Source organism: Dendrobates tinctorius, unplaced genomic scaffold (genome assembly GCF_039654945.1).
Source record: "Dendrobates tinctorius isolate UK_male_01 unplaced genomic scaffold, ASM3965494v1 ptg000020l, whole genome shotgun sequence".
Taxonomy (NCBI): domain Eukaryota; kingdom Metazoa; phylum Chordata; class Amphibia; order Anura; family Dendrobatidae; genus Dendrobates; species Dendrobates tinctorius.
Genome location: NW_027361688.1, coordinates 7,769,874 through 7,784,925, shown reverse-complemented (window position 1 = coordinate 7,784,925; position 15,052 = coordinate 7,769,874). Strand labels below are relative to the sequence as shown.

Genomic DNA, 15,052 nt, shown 5'->3' with positions numbered 1-15,052 from the left:
TAATGTAATGTATGTACACAGTGACTGCACCAGCAGAAAAGTGAGTGCAGCTCTGGAGTATAATACAGGATTTAACTCAGGATCAGTAATTTATGTACACAGTGACTGCACCAGCAGAATAGTGAGTGCAGCTCTGGAATATAATACAGAATGTAACTCAGGATCAGTAATGTAATGTATGTACACAGTGACTGCACCAGCAGAATAGTGAGTGCAGCTCTGGAATATAATACAGGATGTAACTCAGGATCAGTAATGTAATGTATGTACACAGTGACTGCCCCAGCAGAATAGTGAGTGCAGCTCTGGAGTATAATACAGGATGTAACTCAGGATCAGTAATGTAATGTATGTACACAGTGACTGCCCCAGCAGAATAGTGAGTGCAGCTCTGGAATATAATACAGGATGTAACTCAGGATCACTAATGTATGTACACAGTGACTGCACCAGCAGAATAGTGATTGCAGCTCTGGAGTATAATACAGGATGTAACTCAGGATCACTAATGTATGTACACAGTGACTGCACTAGCAGAATAGTGAGTGCAGCTCTGGAGTATAATAGAGGATGTAACTCAGGATCAGTAATGTATGTCCACAGTGACTGCACCAGCAGCATACTGAGTGCAGCTCTGGACACACCCTGGAAGAGGAGGAGCGTCGCAGCTGAGCATCTGCAGGCTGGGGTTTTGCTAAGCTCCTGGGAAGGGAGGCTTTTTTTCCCGCAAGGACTTGCCATCTGCCCCCTTCCCAGGAAAGAGGACTCTCCCTGGGACTGAGCGCCGAGGCTGTGCCCCTGGCTCCCACCCTCCGGCAAGCCAGCTGGGGGTGGGGGGACCTCATCCACCACCAGGAGGCCCAAGGCACAGCCAGCCAGTCCCAGGGATGGGGAAAAAGCGGACCACAGGGGGCCGCAAGGCTCCAGGGTCCGGGACCCCCGAAGTTTAGGCTGTGGCGGGCCCTTCCCCCAGAGGTGCAGCAGCCGGCAGAGGTGAGGCGGGGCTCCCCCTTAACATCTGGGGCTCCAAGGTTGCGGGAGAGCCAGCTACCACCTACGCCTCCCGCATTCATGCCCACCTCTCCGAGTACGAGGAGGCCGGCAAGCAGCTCAGGAGACTCCGGGGGGAGCTGGAGGGAGCCCGGGTCATCAGTAAAAACAGGCTCCCTGCCTCAAAGAGAGACGAGTTCACCGCCACGGTCAAGCGGCTGAAAGGGGAGATTCGGGCCCTGGAGGACCGGCGAAGTACCATCATGGCCGGCAGCGGCCCCTTCCAGGAAAAGCTTCAAAACGAGGATCGGTTCAGGGCCATGGCCGGTGGGTCTCCTGGGGGGTCAGGAGTCCCCATCCAGGTGGAGGAAAGCGAGGAGGAGGAAGAGCAAGATGGCGCCCACACCACACCCGGGCCACCTCCACCTGAAGACCTGGCGGACACCAGCGTGAGCCAGGTAACATACAGTGGGATAGCCCCCGAGCAGGTGGCTCTCCCGCTGGACTCCAGTAACGCGGAGGAAAGCGGGAGCGAGGGGGAGGATGGAGGGAGCGGGAGTAGTTCTGAGGGGGGCTGCCTCATCCTTAAACAAGTACGGCAGACGGAATCCCCAGCACAGTTTGGCACGCTGTTGTTTGGGTATGAAGTCTGCCCAGAGGATGAGGCAACCGGGAAGAGGAGAAACAGAAGGCGCAGGAGTAAGGCCTCTGAAGGCGTGGAGGAACAACTGGTTTTTGCTCCTCTTCCCGGGGCCCCTCTGTCCCGCTGTGTGGAACCCGCTACCCACCCCGGCTCGGGCCCTGTGGTGGGTCTGCAGCGAGGGAGCGGGGAGAGAGATGACTGTTGTGACCTGACTGTCGCATCTGGTGACAGTTCAGACCAGGGCAGCGACATGGAGGTCGGTGCTGGTTGTGGTGGTGGTGTCTGGGCTCAGCCCTCGGTGGCAGGGGGGGCTGGCCTGGCACCAGGTAAAGTTGGTACAGCCATGGCCGCACCTCCGGCGGCGAGTGCTGGGGCTTCTGGACCCCCCCCACGTACGGATCCGCTAAGTCTGGATCGCTAGTGGGGGTCCAGAAGCCTAGGAAGGGCGAACAGAACATCAAGCAGCAGCTGAGGCGGTGCAAAGTGCTGGTCGCTCCCATGTCGGCGCCTGTGGTGAGAGTGGGGTCTCCGGCACGTCGACCCAAAAAGGGGTCCGTGCAGGGGGCTCTGCCGCCGCTGGGCGACGAGGGGGAGTGGCCGGCCTTGCCTGTCTCCAGTGGTGGGCATAGGGTGGCGGCGGTGGTCCGTGAGGGGGGCGTGGCCTCCCCGAGTGTTGCCCGGCCTGCAAAGGCTGCGGCGTGCGGGGGGGACATGTCCTCCTCGGCCGTCGTCCCACCCGCTGCGTCTGCGTCACCCGGGGGGCGTGGCCTCGCAAGGGGTCGCTGCTCTGCCCGTGGTGGCTGTGACTGGCGGGGGGGCGTGGCCTCGGCAGTCGCGGCTCCGCCCGCTGTGTTCGCAAGGGGCCGCGGCTCTGCCTGGGGTGGCTGCGACCGGTGGGGGGGCGTGGCCACGGCGGGCCCACTGCCCTCTGTCCCACCCTTCCAAGTAATGATGTGCTGCCCCCAAAAGATGGCGGGGAGTTGTCGGGGTCCCCAGCCCGCCTACCTTCATCTGAGGGTGCAGGGGACTCTGGCGCTCCCTGGCAAGCCGGCGGTGGGGGTGAAGAAAAGTGCAGGGCAGGGAGTGGTGCCAGTGGCCGTCCCTGCCCAGAGCAAGGAAAACTCGGCAAAAGAAAAAAAATGGAGCTGAAACCAGGAGCTGCTGTTGCTCCTAGGCCCAGCCAGGGCAGAGTGCATGATGTCATCAGCACCGAGGCATTTAAAGGGGCAGCGCCGCTCCTGGACAGGAGCTGGAGTAGCTCCCAGCAAGAGAGCTCAGGGCCCCCAGCAGGCAAAGAGAGGAACTGCACTAGTTCAGGAAATGTAAATAATGTAAATAATGTTGCTATGTACACCAATTGTGCAAGTGAGAGTGAGTACGAAAGCGGAGTGGACATATTTGAGGAGATGTTTGCTGAAGTGAATGGTGATATGAGTGACATGGATGAGGGAGTGAGTGCTACTGTGAATGTGGGTGAGTGTGAATGCTGGGGTGAATGCAAATAATTAAAGAGTGAATGGGAGAGTGACTGGGAGGACGAATGAGGGTGCTGGCACAAGTGGTGGTAGTGGTGGGAGGGCTGGCCCATCTGCCCCTCCGGCCGCGAGACCCCAACGCAATTATGCGGGGGCCGCGGCTGGGGGTCGGGGTGGTCCTGGGGGGGGGGGTCTCCTCGCCTCCGGGCTCCAGGGACGGCGTTTCGCACCGCCGTTTCCTGGAGGCTCTCAAAAGGGGAGATAGATCAATAGTGGTAGAGGGGAGGACGGTGGACTTGTCTTTCTGGATAGAGAGACACGGCCTTGCTGCCTTCCAAAATCAAAGGGAGGGAGGGACTGTTTGGTCTCTCCCCACAGCCGGGCAGGGGCCACCAAGAAGGAATGTGGTCCGTCTTAGGTGGGGGGGCAGTGAAGCTTGTCCACCTAGGAGCAAGGTGGTGGAGCTCCTCCTTAAGATGGGCTTCGGGGCGAATGACATCTTTGCCCTGATACATCCTTCGGCGTCCCGCTTCTTCGACGTCAGCTTTGTGCGGCCAGAGGGGCTTGAGATCTTCTGGTCTAACTATGAGCTGGTGCGGGAAGAGCCCGGATGGCGAGACTTCGTTGCGCAAGCGGTGTCTCGCCAAAATTCCGTCAAGCGAGTGACCGTGGTCACTTGTAACGAGTCACTTGCCGGCGTGGACATTAGGACGTGGCTTTCCCGTTACGGGGAAGTCACCGAGGTCCCCAAAAAGAACAGGGACGAATTCGGCATCTGGTCGGGGGGCTGGACCTTCATGGTTAAATTGAAGGTTTCCGGCGGCACGGTCACCCACATCCCTTCCTCGGCGTTCCTGGGAAGGGACAGGATCCTGGTCTTCTACCGGGGGCAGCCGAAGGTCTGCCACAAGTGCGGCGACCCCACTCACTTCAGCGCTAGCTGCAAGGTACAGAAATGTGCCTTGTGTGGTGGTGTAGGTCATCTGGCCGCCTCGTGTAAAGACATTCGGTGTCACCTGTGTGGTGACCTAGGTCACCCTCTCAGCCGCTGCCCTCGCTCCTTTTCTAATGCCGCTGCAGGCCCGGCGGGAGGAGTCCGTGAGGGAGAAACCTCTGGCGGCGCTCCTGCAGCTGTGGCAGGTGGTGGCGGAGGGGAAGGGGCTGAGGGACCGGTGAGGAAGGGCAATGCCAAGGTGAGGGGCCCCGCGTACGTGCGGAGGCAAGAAAAACTCCATGGGGGTGGGGGGCAGGTGAAGTCTCGGGCAACCGGGTCGATGCCTGCTCCTCCCTCCAGGCCCGTGGCAAAAGCCTCTGAGGTCCTGAGGGAGAGTGTGGTGAGAGAGGAGATCAGGAGGATGGAGAGGGAGGATAAAGCGGCTGACTCGGACGGGTCCTCACAGTATGAAAGTGTTGATGAGGAGGTCCAGGAGCAGCCTACAGCAGCGGGTGGCAAAAGCAAACGTGCCAATCGTAACAAATCGGGGGGAAGAAGGCTGGTAAGCCTTCAAAATCTCCCCCGCCCCCGACCACCAGGGTGCGCACAGAAGGGCCCGCTGACCCCCCTCTGATTGATCTCTCCAACCGGTTCAGCGTCCTCGGAGGCTCGGATGATGGGCCGCAAGACGAGGATGCTGGGCCGGGGGTACCACCGGAGGGTCCTTCGGGGGATGGTGGGGTCCGTCCCTCAGGGGGCAGTGTTCCTCCTGGGGGGGGGACAGACCTGGAACCCGGGGGCGAGGACACAACGGGAGCTTCCCTGAAAAGGAAGGTGTCCGACCCCTCCTCAGGTGGAGGTGATAGCAGTGGTAAGAAGTTGGCCATCCAACTTGATCACCCATGATGGCGGAACTCGCCCCGTTGACGCTGGCATCTATTAATGTTGCCAGCATAAAGTCAGATGCGGCTCACTTCACGGCCTTTGATTTTTTCTCCCGAATTGAGGCAGAAATTTTATTTTTGCAGGAGACCAGACTAACGGACATGGGGGCCATCCATAAAGCACGAAGGGAGTGGAGGTGCGGGCCCTCATACTGGTCTCTTGCGGCCGAGACGTATAGCGGTCCTTTTTAAAACCGCAGATGTGGAATGCAGACGGGTTACCGAGTTGGAAATGGGGAGGTGCCTGATCCTGGATGTCTTCATGAGGGGACAAGAGCTTCGGCTCATAAACATCTATGGCCCACAGTCAAAGTGGGACCGTAAGTGTCTCTTCCTGAGGATCAAGCCCTTTCTTTTTACGAGCCGACAGGTGGTCTTCGGTGGGGACTTCAACACCATTACGAGGTCCCGTGACCAGGGGGGTCCCGGAGATCGCCTGGCTTATGAAAGCGTCGCGTTAAATAGTATAGCCAGTGAAGCTCGCCTGGTGGATGTCCACATCCGGCACACCCCAGGTCACGGGGGTTTCACCTATCATAGGGGTAGCAGCAGGTCTAGAATAGACAGGTTTTTTTTAAAGGAGGACGCCATCTTTTCTGCTGTGTCCGCCGTTGAGGTGGAGTTCTCCGACCACTGTTTAATTTTCTTTTCTCTGAATGTTGCAGAGACTCCTCGGATGGGAAGAGGGCTGTGGAAGCTCAATTCGTCCCTGCTGGAGGAAGCGGAGGTGAGACAATCCTTCGAGGATTTTCTTCAGAGCCAGGTACCGCTGTTGGATCTCTGTAGTAGTAAGTCAGAGTGGTGGGAGATCTTCAAAAAGCGGGTGGCGGGGTTCTTCCGTCAGCTCTCGAACCTCAGAAGTCTGAACAGGCACCGCTTGTATCAGGCTCTGGGGAGGAAACTCGAGCAGCTTGTCTCGACTGGAGGTGACCGTGAGGAAATCTCCAGAGTGAAATCTTTACTCAAGAGGTGTCAGTATGATAGGCACACATCTTTGGTTTTTGAGAGGGACTTCGGGAAGTACCGCTCGCCCGACCCTTACAGAAACTGTAAGATGTCAGTGAATTGTAAGATGGTAACAGGACTGATCGACAGTACGGGGTCCCTGAACAGATCCAAATCAGGGATCCTGGAGGTGGTCAGATCCTTCTACTCACACCTCTTGGAAAAGAAGGATCTGGACAGGATGTCGGCTTTCCTGGCTGAAACCGTCCCTGAGCCAGGGGGTGATCCCTCTCTTGGTGTTTTGGCAGAAGAAATCAGGGAAGAGGAAGTGAGACTGGCCATTGATGGGCTTCGGCCCAAGAAATCGCCAGGTCCGGATGGCTTAACATCCGAGTTCTATAAGACTTTTAGGGACTCCTTGGTCCCCCTCTTGACAGGGGTATTTAATGAGTGTCTCTCCTCGGGCACTCTTCCCGACTCAATGAGGAAGTCAGCCCTCATTCTGTCAAAGGGTAAGGATCCGTCCCGTATCGAGAATTGGCGTCCCATAGCGCTCCTCGATACGGACCGGAAGGTTCTGGCCAAGGTGCTGTTTAATCGGCTGGTGAAGTTTGCACCCCGGCTCCTTTCAGGGGCCCAGCATTGCTCTGTTCCAGGCCGCAGTACTTTTAGTGCTGTGCTCGGTGTCCGAGAGGCAGTGGAGCAGGGTAGGGCAGGTCACTGGAAGGGGTACTTGCTGTCATTAGATCAAGCGAAGGCCTTTGACCGTGTCAACCACGAGTACCTCTGGTCTGTCCTTTTGAGGTATGGCCTGCCTGGGAGGTTTGTAAAATGGTTAGAGATCTTGTACCAAGGGGCTGAGACTTATCCGCTGGTGAACGGTTGGTCAGGTCGCCCTTTTGAGGTGGGTTCTGGGGTCCGTCAGGGCTGTCCGCTGAGCCCGCTTTTATATGCGTTCGCAATCGATCCCTTCCTAAGGAGGGTAGATCGTGGACCGTTGGCAGGAGTCGGGATGGACCAGGCGGGCTCTGGGTCCTCTCTGAGGGTGGTGGTGTACGCCGATGATGTTTCCCTTTTCGTGTCCTCGAGAGGGGAGGCGGATTGGGTCATGTCGGAGGTAGTGCGCTACTCGGAGGCATCCGGGTCCATGATCAACCGGGATAAGTGTGAAAGTCTCTGGCTGGGAGGGGGAGATCCCAGGTTTGATCTCCCGGACACCCTTCCAGGGCCCCAGGCCACCGCCAAAATTCTAGGCATCGATTTTGGCCCCGGGGATTACCCCCAGCAAAATTGGGAGGGCAGACTTAAGATCGCCGCCCAAAAGGTGGACCAATGGAAGGGTTGGTCTTTAACCCTGAGGGAAAGGGTTGCCCTGGCTAAAGGCTTTCTGCTACCTTTATTAATATACCTGGGCAGTGTGTGCATCTTGCCGGAACCTCTCTGGACACGGGTCTATAGCCTGTTCTTCCAATTGTTATGGGGGAATAGGCTTAACCTAATCAAGAGGGAGGTTACATACCGTACGAGGAGACTAGGCGGGTTGGATATGGTCAACCCGGTGGTGTTTCTAGTAAACACCTTTCTTAAGACTAACATCTCCAACCTCTGGCTAGAGAGGGCTCCTCCGTGGGTAGTCTCCTGCAAGGGTTGGCTTTGGCCTTTCTTCCAGGAATGGGAGACAGGAGGGCAGGTGAAGGACCTACGCACACCTCATGGGCATCTCCCGGCTTACGCTACCCCGGTTCTGAAAGTGATCCGCCGGTGGGGTCTGGGAATGTGGGAAATCAGGACCATGTCGAGGCAATGCCTTGACAGGAGGGTCCTGTTGACCCATTTCCAGAAGCCCCTGGCCCTTAAGGATTGCCCAGGCCGGGATCTGGAGGTCGGGCTGGGGCTTTTAAATTCTAAGCGGATCCCCATGAAGTTTTGGGACTTGACCTGGCGTTGCTTCCACGGGAGGCTGTATGTAAAGGATAACTTGAAGTGCAGGAAATCCGATGATCGGGGTTGTCCCCGTGAGGAGTGTGGTGACGTGCTGGAAAGCATGGAGCACTTCCTGCTTCATTGTCCCTTTAATGCAGAGGTTTACAAAAGGGTGGGTGCTTCCATACGTTGGTCGCGGCTGGCGTCCCTCTCCTACGCTGAGTGGGCCTATGGAGCGTTCAGATCCCTGGGTGGCCGGGACCCGTGCACTTTATTCCAAGTCAGTGTAGTGGTTAGGTTCTACACTTGGAATGCACGGTGCCTAGTTTCGACGCGGAAAAACACCCTCCAAAGGGATGAGGTGGTAGGAAACATCTTGGGTGACCTGGTGAAGGTCCGTTCTTTGGAGTTTCAAAGGTTGGGTGTGAGGAAGGCCTCTTGGCTTTGGAGGGGCCTCTCCTTTTAGAAACGCACTCAAGGGAGAGCTAGCTCCGTGTGAATGAGGGTAGGGATAGCATAAGTTTCACTGGGTGTTAGGGACAGAATTAGGGGCAGATAGGGACAGGCACTGAGGGACAGATAGAGAGTTAGTTATGATAAGTTAGGTAGAGTAGGGGCAGGTAGGGACAGATAGGGACAGTTTCTTTAGGGACAGAAGTAGGGACAGTCTTAGTTGTTGAGGGACAGGGTGAATGTGTTAGTGAGGGATGGGGCCTTCAGAACTCCTTTCCTGGTGTTGGGCTGGTGCATGTCACTTTAGTTTTTTGTTTTGGAAGCATGAAATTTAATGGATATTGGGCTTGCAGGCACCAAACTTGGGCCTGTGGCAAGGTTTTTGGAAATGTGGTTAATACTTATTGTTTGGGTAATATCGCTGGTTATAGCAGGTCGTTTCTTAGGTGTATAACAAGTGTAGTATGTGCTTTTTGTGTATCTGTACATGTATGCAGTATTGTATGTATGTCGTTAGGATGGTGCATTTAAAAAAAATGTATTTATTATAGTTAGGAAAGGGGGAAGGGGTACAGTCAGGTTGGGTGGGGGTTTCTTGCGGGGGGGAGGGGGGGGAAGTTTGGACCCTGGAATGGACCCTGAGAAATCAAGGGCCGAATATCAGAAGGAAGATGGCCTGGGAACTACACCAAGGACCATGTGAAATATATAAGGTGCTGGGTTTTTTTCTGAGGCCATAAACTTTCATGGACCTAGGTGTGGAAAAGGCTACGAACTTGTGGACCTGTGGTGTGGGTGGTGGGAAAAATAAATAAATAAATGCAAAATAAAAAAAATAAAATAAAAAAAATAAATAAATAAAAATTAAAAAATATATTAAAAAAAAAAAGGAAAAAAGGGGGGGTTTCTTGCTGTGTTGAGGGGAAGTAGTTGAGGGTCTGCCAAGATGGCTGTTTTTTCTGTTTAAGGCAGTGGGCCAGAAAAAGTGTTTACTTTCCTGTTTTAAATCCAGTATATAGGAATGAATGGGAGCATGAGTGAAGGTGTGAATGGGGTTGAATGTGGAGGAATGGATTTTTGTTTGTTTTCTTTGTTTTTTTTTTGTTTTTCTTTGTTAGGAGGTTCCTGCTGGGGGTCCCTCAGGCTGCAAAGCATGGAGACACAGCACTATGTTCTTCAGAGATGGACTGTCGTAAGCTAGCATATTTGCACAAGTTTTAGTATGTCGGTGTGGTTTATTTTAGTTCATGTATCGTGGTTTTTGATTTCTGGAATGTTGTTTTTGTCTGTCTTATGTATTGTGTTTTTGATATTTTTATAATGTAATGTAATGTATGTACACAGTGACTGCACCAGCAGAATAGTGAGTGCAGCTCTGGAATATAATACAGGATGTAACTCAGGATCAGTAATGTAATGTATGTACACAGTGACTGCCCCAGAAGAATAGTGAGTGCAGCTCTGGGGTATAATATAGGATGTATTACATTATTTCTCCCTTATATTTCTGGGAATGCCATGTAGATTCCTTCGTCGCTCAGCTTTCTCTAGAGAAGCGGATCCCTGTGACTACTGGAAAGTAATGGTCTGAAGAGCAAAATTCACAGAAAGAGGAAGAAACCACGAAGACGATGAGAACTTTTACTGGATACAACTTAGAAGTAAAACTACACAGACACAAAGACGAAACGAGGACGTGTGACGAAAAGACGGTAGATTACTCGGCGGACTGCCAACGAGGAAATTACAAGAAAATGACATTCGTATGATGATACATACATACATACACATATATATATATATATATATATATATATATATATATATATATATATTTTAGGTACATTATTTTTTTTCGTTCTCATCCGCGCTGTCTATCCTGTGCAGCAGAGTCAGGAGTTGGGATAATCCTGGGGCTGGCAGAGGGAACCATGAAGTGGCGCAGCCTCCTGCCCGGAGAACCCTTCCCCCTCCGCAAGGAACAGGTGCCAGATAAGATCACAGGGACGCAGGTAAAGCCGGAGTCCCAAGAGGACAGGTGACAATAGGGCCACGTGTCTGGCACACCCAGGCAGGTACCCATCCTCCATGGCAGGACGCAGCTGCCAATTACGGAATTACCAGTCAGCCATTCGGAGCTTAGGGACGTCATTAATGGGAAAGTGTCCTCAGAACATTACCTATTCTTTGAACCAGATTTTGGTGTTAACATATTTAAAAAATGAAATAAAAAAGGCATTTTTTTTTCCATACCACAATCTGTATTAAAAAATAAATAAAAAATAAGAATTTTGCAATTTTCCAACTAATCACTGGGGTTTTTAGCCTCATACTTGCTGCCCTTTTGTGTTTTCAGCAGTTTCATTACCAGCAGAGGCAGGTGTACACTGGATTAAAGGAAAAACCCTAACTGCATTGCAACAGCGCCACCCCCCGTCCACAGGTTGTGTTTAGTATCGTAATTCTGCCCCATTCACGTCAACGGAGCCGAGTTGCAATACCGACCACGGAATGTAGCGGCGCCATTTTTGCTAGAAAGCAGCTATGTGTTTGTAATCTTTAAGCCCTTCCCGACGTCAGTACGACGCAGGCTCAGGAACGGTGTTATACGGTCGGCAACATCCGATCGCTGCTGTTTAACCCCTTAAATATTGCTTCAATCTAATAGTTACGTTTTAGTGGCCAGATCCCAGAGTGGCGCCTCCTAAGCGCCAATTGTTCCCCTTTAAGTGCAGATCGGAGACCTTCACGGCAACAGTCGCCACCAGCTTGGTCCACTTACTGATTTCCAAGGGAGATTTACGGTATTAATGTCATTGTATACCGTGATACTGATGTGTTGTGGTATATATCACAAGCCAGCAAAGTTCATGTCCCTTAGGAAATGTGAAATATATATATATTATTTTTTTTTACACATCTTAGATTTTTTATAATTATATATATTTTTATTTTTTTTTTTACACATATTTTAGATTTTTTATAATTATATACACACAAAAATATAAAACATATTATATACAAAATGTATATTTCTTACCATATATTTAAAATGGAATATATATATATGATAAATAAAAAATTATAGAAGAAATCTCATTAGATTTTTTTAAATATATTTTTATTTCCTTCATGTATTCCATAAATATATATATATATATATTTATTAAAACAATTATACATTTTATATTTTTGTGATATATATATATATATATAAATATTTTTTTGAAAAGAAAAATATACTACAATAATAATAAAAGAATTCCCAATTTTGGCAAAAACACCAAGTTAGACGCATCATTTTCTTCTACCGTCGTGCCTTGTAAAATCAGGGATTCACATAAAATAGTAAATCCAGACTGGGGGATTCTGCCCTAGACAGTATCAGGTCGCCATTTTGGGGTGGCCATGGAAGCGAATGGGGCCCCTATTGGGCTGGGGTTGCACAGCGACTGTGGCCCTCTGGTCGCGGTACCGTGCGCCTCACAACGTGACCCCATCCGCCCGCGACACCCACAAAGCGATCGCTGGAACCTGCGACAGCATGAGCAACCATTCGGTGCGCTGTCGCAACCGGACGCCACCATCCCAATGTTAAGCGACGAGCCGAAACGTGTTCACACAAATGTCCCCTCAGCGCCAGTCACAAGCGGCAACACATTTGGGGTCTCATAGATAATCTCATCAACGGGCGGGGGTCCGAGTACTGGCACCGACGGGCTGCAGCGCAATGTATGGCCGGGGGGGGGTACCCATTACACAGTAGGGGGAAGGCGCGGCGGCAAAGCCAACACGTAACGGCCGCACCTCCCAAACCAGCAATGGCCATAGTGTAACGGCAACTATGCACAAGAGCGCCCACAAAACCAGTGCGCACAGCAGCGCCGGCCGCACCCCCTGCTATATATATATATATATATATATACACACACACACACACACAGGTCACTGCACATATAGTCACTATGTACAGTCATCATCCCCCTTATATACAGCTACTGTACACCGTCATCATCCCCTTATATACAGTCACTATATACAGTCAATCCCCGTATATTCAGTAATGATCACCTTCCATAGTCATCAGCCACCTTACACAGTGAGTGAGGCTGTGTTCACACGTAGCTTTTTCTTTTAACGAGCAAAATTGCTGCAAAAACGCAAAAAAAAAAACAGCATCCCATGCATTCCTATGGCATTCCGCTCATGCTGTGCTAATGCTGTGGATTTTTCTGCGGCGGAATCGCATCGCAGTAAAATACGCAGCAGGCTCATTATTTATGTGGAATTGCGGGAATTCCGCCCACATAGGAATGCATTGTTCCACTTACTTCCTGCATGTGGCTGTGCCCACCATGGGAAAAGTAAGCAGAACATTTGCGGATGGTACCCACGGTCCGGAGGAGAGGAGACTGTCCTCCGGGCTCTGGGTACCATATCCCTGTAAAAAAAAAAAAATGAATTAAAATGAAAAATCGTTCTATTCTCACCTTCCTGCGGTCCCCAGGCCTCAGCGATGCTCCCGGCAGCTCCCGTTCCCAGCGATGCCTTGCGACAATAACCTGTGATGACGTCGCGGTCTCGCGTGATGCTACGTCATCACAGGTCATTATCACAAGGCATCGCTGGGAACGGGAGCTGCCGGGAGCATCGCTGAGGACCAGGAACGCTGCGCGGGACGCCGGAAGGTGAGAATAGCACAATGTTTTATTATTTTTTTATTATTTTTAACCTTAGATCTTTTTACTACTGATGCTGCACAGGCGGCCTCAATAGTAAGAAGTTGGTCACACTAAACACTATGTGTGACGAGTGAGACCAACCTGTCACTCAGTTCCCCAAGAGATGCTCCAGATCACTTGGAAATCGCTATTTTTTCATGGGAATTAAAAATGTGGATTTCTTGTGTATTTCCCGCGGCACGGAATTCCAAACGTGTGCACATGGCCTTACTGTACAGTCACCATCCCCCTATATAGTCACTACATACAATCCTGACTTATACCCCCTTATATACAGTCACCCTCCCCTATATACAGTCACTTACATAGTCATCCCCCTATATACAGTCACCGCCCCCAGGGGTCGCAGCCGTCCCTCCGCCGCACTCACCGCTCCGGGGATCGAATGTGACCACGAACACCGCCACGATGTGGTCATCCTCCAGCTGGGGCAGGGGGCACAGCTCCCCGGGCGGAGTGCGGCTCCAGCTCGCCCCGTATCCCCGCGGCCACTTCCCCTCCTGCTCTCCCTCCGGGACAGGACTGACCCCCGGCGCCTCGGCCCAGTCCAGGAGCGGAGCCCGGTCCGTGCGCCCGGCCATCCCGCTGAGAGCCGTCAGCAGCAGCACCGGGCGCCGGAAGTGAGGGGGCGGGGCGACGCGCCTGTGAAACCGCTCTATCTCCCCGAGTGTGTGGGGAGAGGTAGACGCCTTCCACAGGTGACGTCACTTCCGGGAAGGGCCAGAACAGCTGTTGTGCCCAGAGCTGCCTGTCATGGAGACACAAAGGGCTCTGTCTGGCTCCTGACAACTGGGGCATTGTGTCTGACTACCCCCATGTACTGACTGCACCCCAGCAGCCGCATGGAGGGAGGATGGGGGTCTCCTTCCTCCATGCTCTGTGTGCTGAGCTCATTACACACATCGTGTATCTGCCCAGTGACACGCATTGATCCTTCCCCTGAGGTAGCAGCGTAGCTACCAGGGGGCAGAGGGTGCGGTCGCCCCTGGCCCCTTGCTCTGTGGGGGCCCACTCAGAGCTACTGCCACTGGGTGCGCCACCTGAGTTGTAATTAGGGTTACCGGTTAGGAGCCCATTCAGATCCCCCCCCCCCTGAGATGAACCCCTAGCTACGCCTCCGACCTGAGGAGACAGATTTATAATGTTCTCTGAACCTTACAAAGATGGGTCTGAGAGTGTTTCCTATATAGACCCTATTACATTATTAATTTTTCGATTGCCGATATATCCGCAATAAAGAGAGGAAAGATCTAAAAAAAAAAGAAAATAAATTTACTCTGTCAGCAAACAGCTGTTGAATCATAAAGGATGTTAAAAAATGATTTCCGATATATTACAGACAATTTTCAAACCGCTCAGCCTTCCTGTTATTCACTTACCACTGGTTCCAGTGCCGGGTGCTCTGTATTCTGTCGCCAAGATTTCAGATTTTTTTTAGCATCGGGCAACATCACTTTCCTGTGTGTCTATTCAGGAGGCAGGATACCTGCCTGTATATTGTGCTGGGAACCATCTCTGCCTCAGTTTTAGTGGTTCCAGTACTGCTACATCAGTCTCTGCTGTTCAGCTCTGCTCTCCTGTGGTTTCAGTACTGCTACATCAGTCTCTGCTGTTGAGCTCTGCTCTCCTGTGGTTCCAGTACTGCTACATCAGTCTCTGCTGTTCAGCTCTGGTCTCCTGTAGTTCCAGTACTGCTACATCAGTCTCTGCTGTTCAGCTCTGCTCTCCTGTGGTTCCAGTCCTGCCACATGAGTCTCTGCTGTTTAGCTCTGCTCTCCTGTGGTTCCAGTACTGCTACATCAGTCTTTGCTGTTCATTTCTGCTCGTCTGTGGTTCCAGTACTGCTACATCAGTCTCTGCTGTTCAGCTCTACTCTCCTGTGGTTCCAGTACTGCTACATCAGTCTCTGCTGTTCAGCTCTGCTCTCCTGTAGTTCCAGTACTGCTACATCAGTCTCTGCTGTTCAGCTCTGCTCTCCTGTGGTTCCAGTCCTGCCACATGAG

General features: G+C 52.2%; 1 protein-coding gene across 2 annotated transcripts in view; it reads right to left on the bottom strand.

The window, feature by feature from the left end:
- The window catches only part of DENND11 (DENN domain containing 11), a 42,746-nt gene extending 29,027 nt beyond the window's left edge, over positions 1–13,719 (bottom strand). For both annotated transcript variants that reach the window (XM_073567579.1, XM_073567578.1), the window contains exon 1: positions 13,420–13,719. In XM_073567579.1, the coding sequence (XP_073423680.1) occupies positions 13,420–13,630 (211 nt within the window). In that variant the 5' untranslated portion in view covers positions 13,631–13,719. The remainder of the gene's footprint in view (positions 1–13,419) is intronic.
- Positions 13,720–15,052: the final 1,333 nt, after the last annotated feature.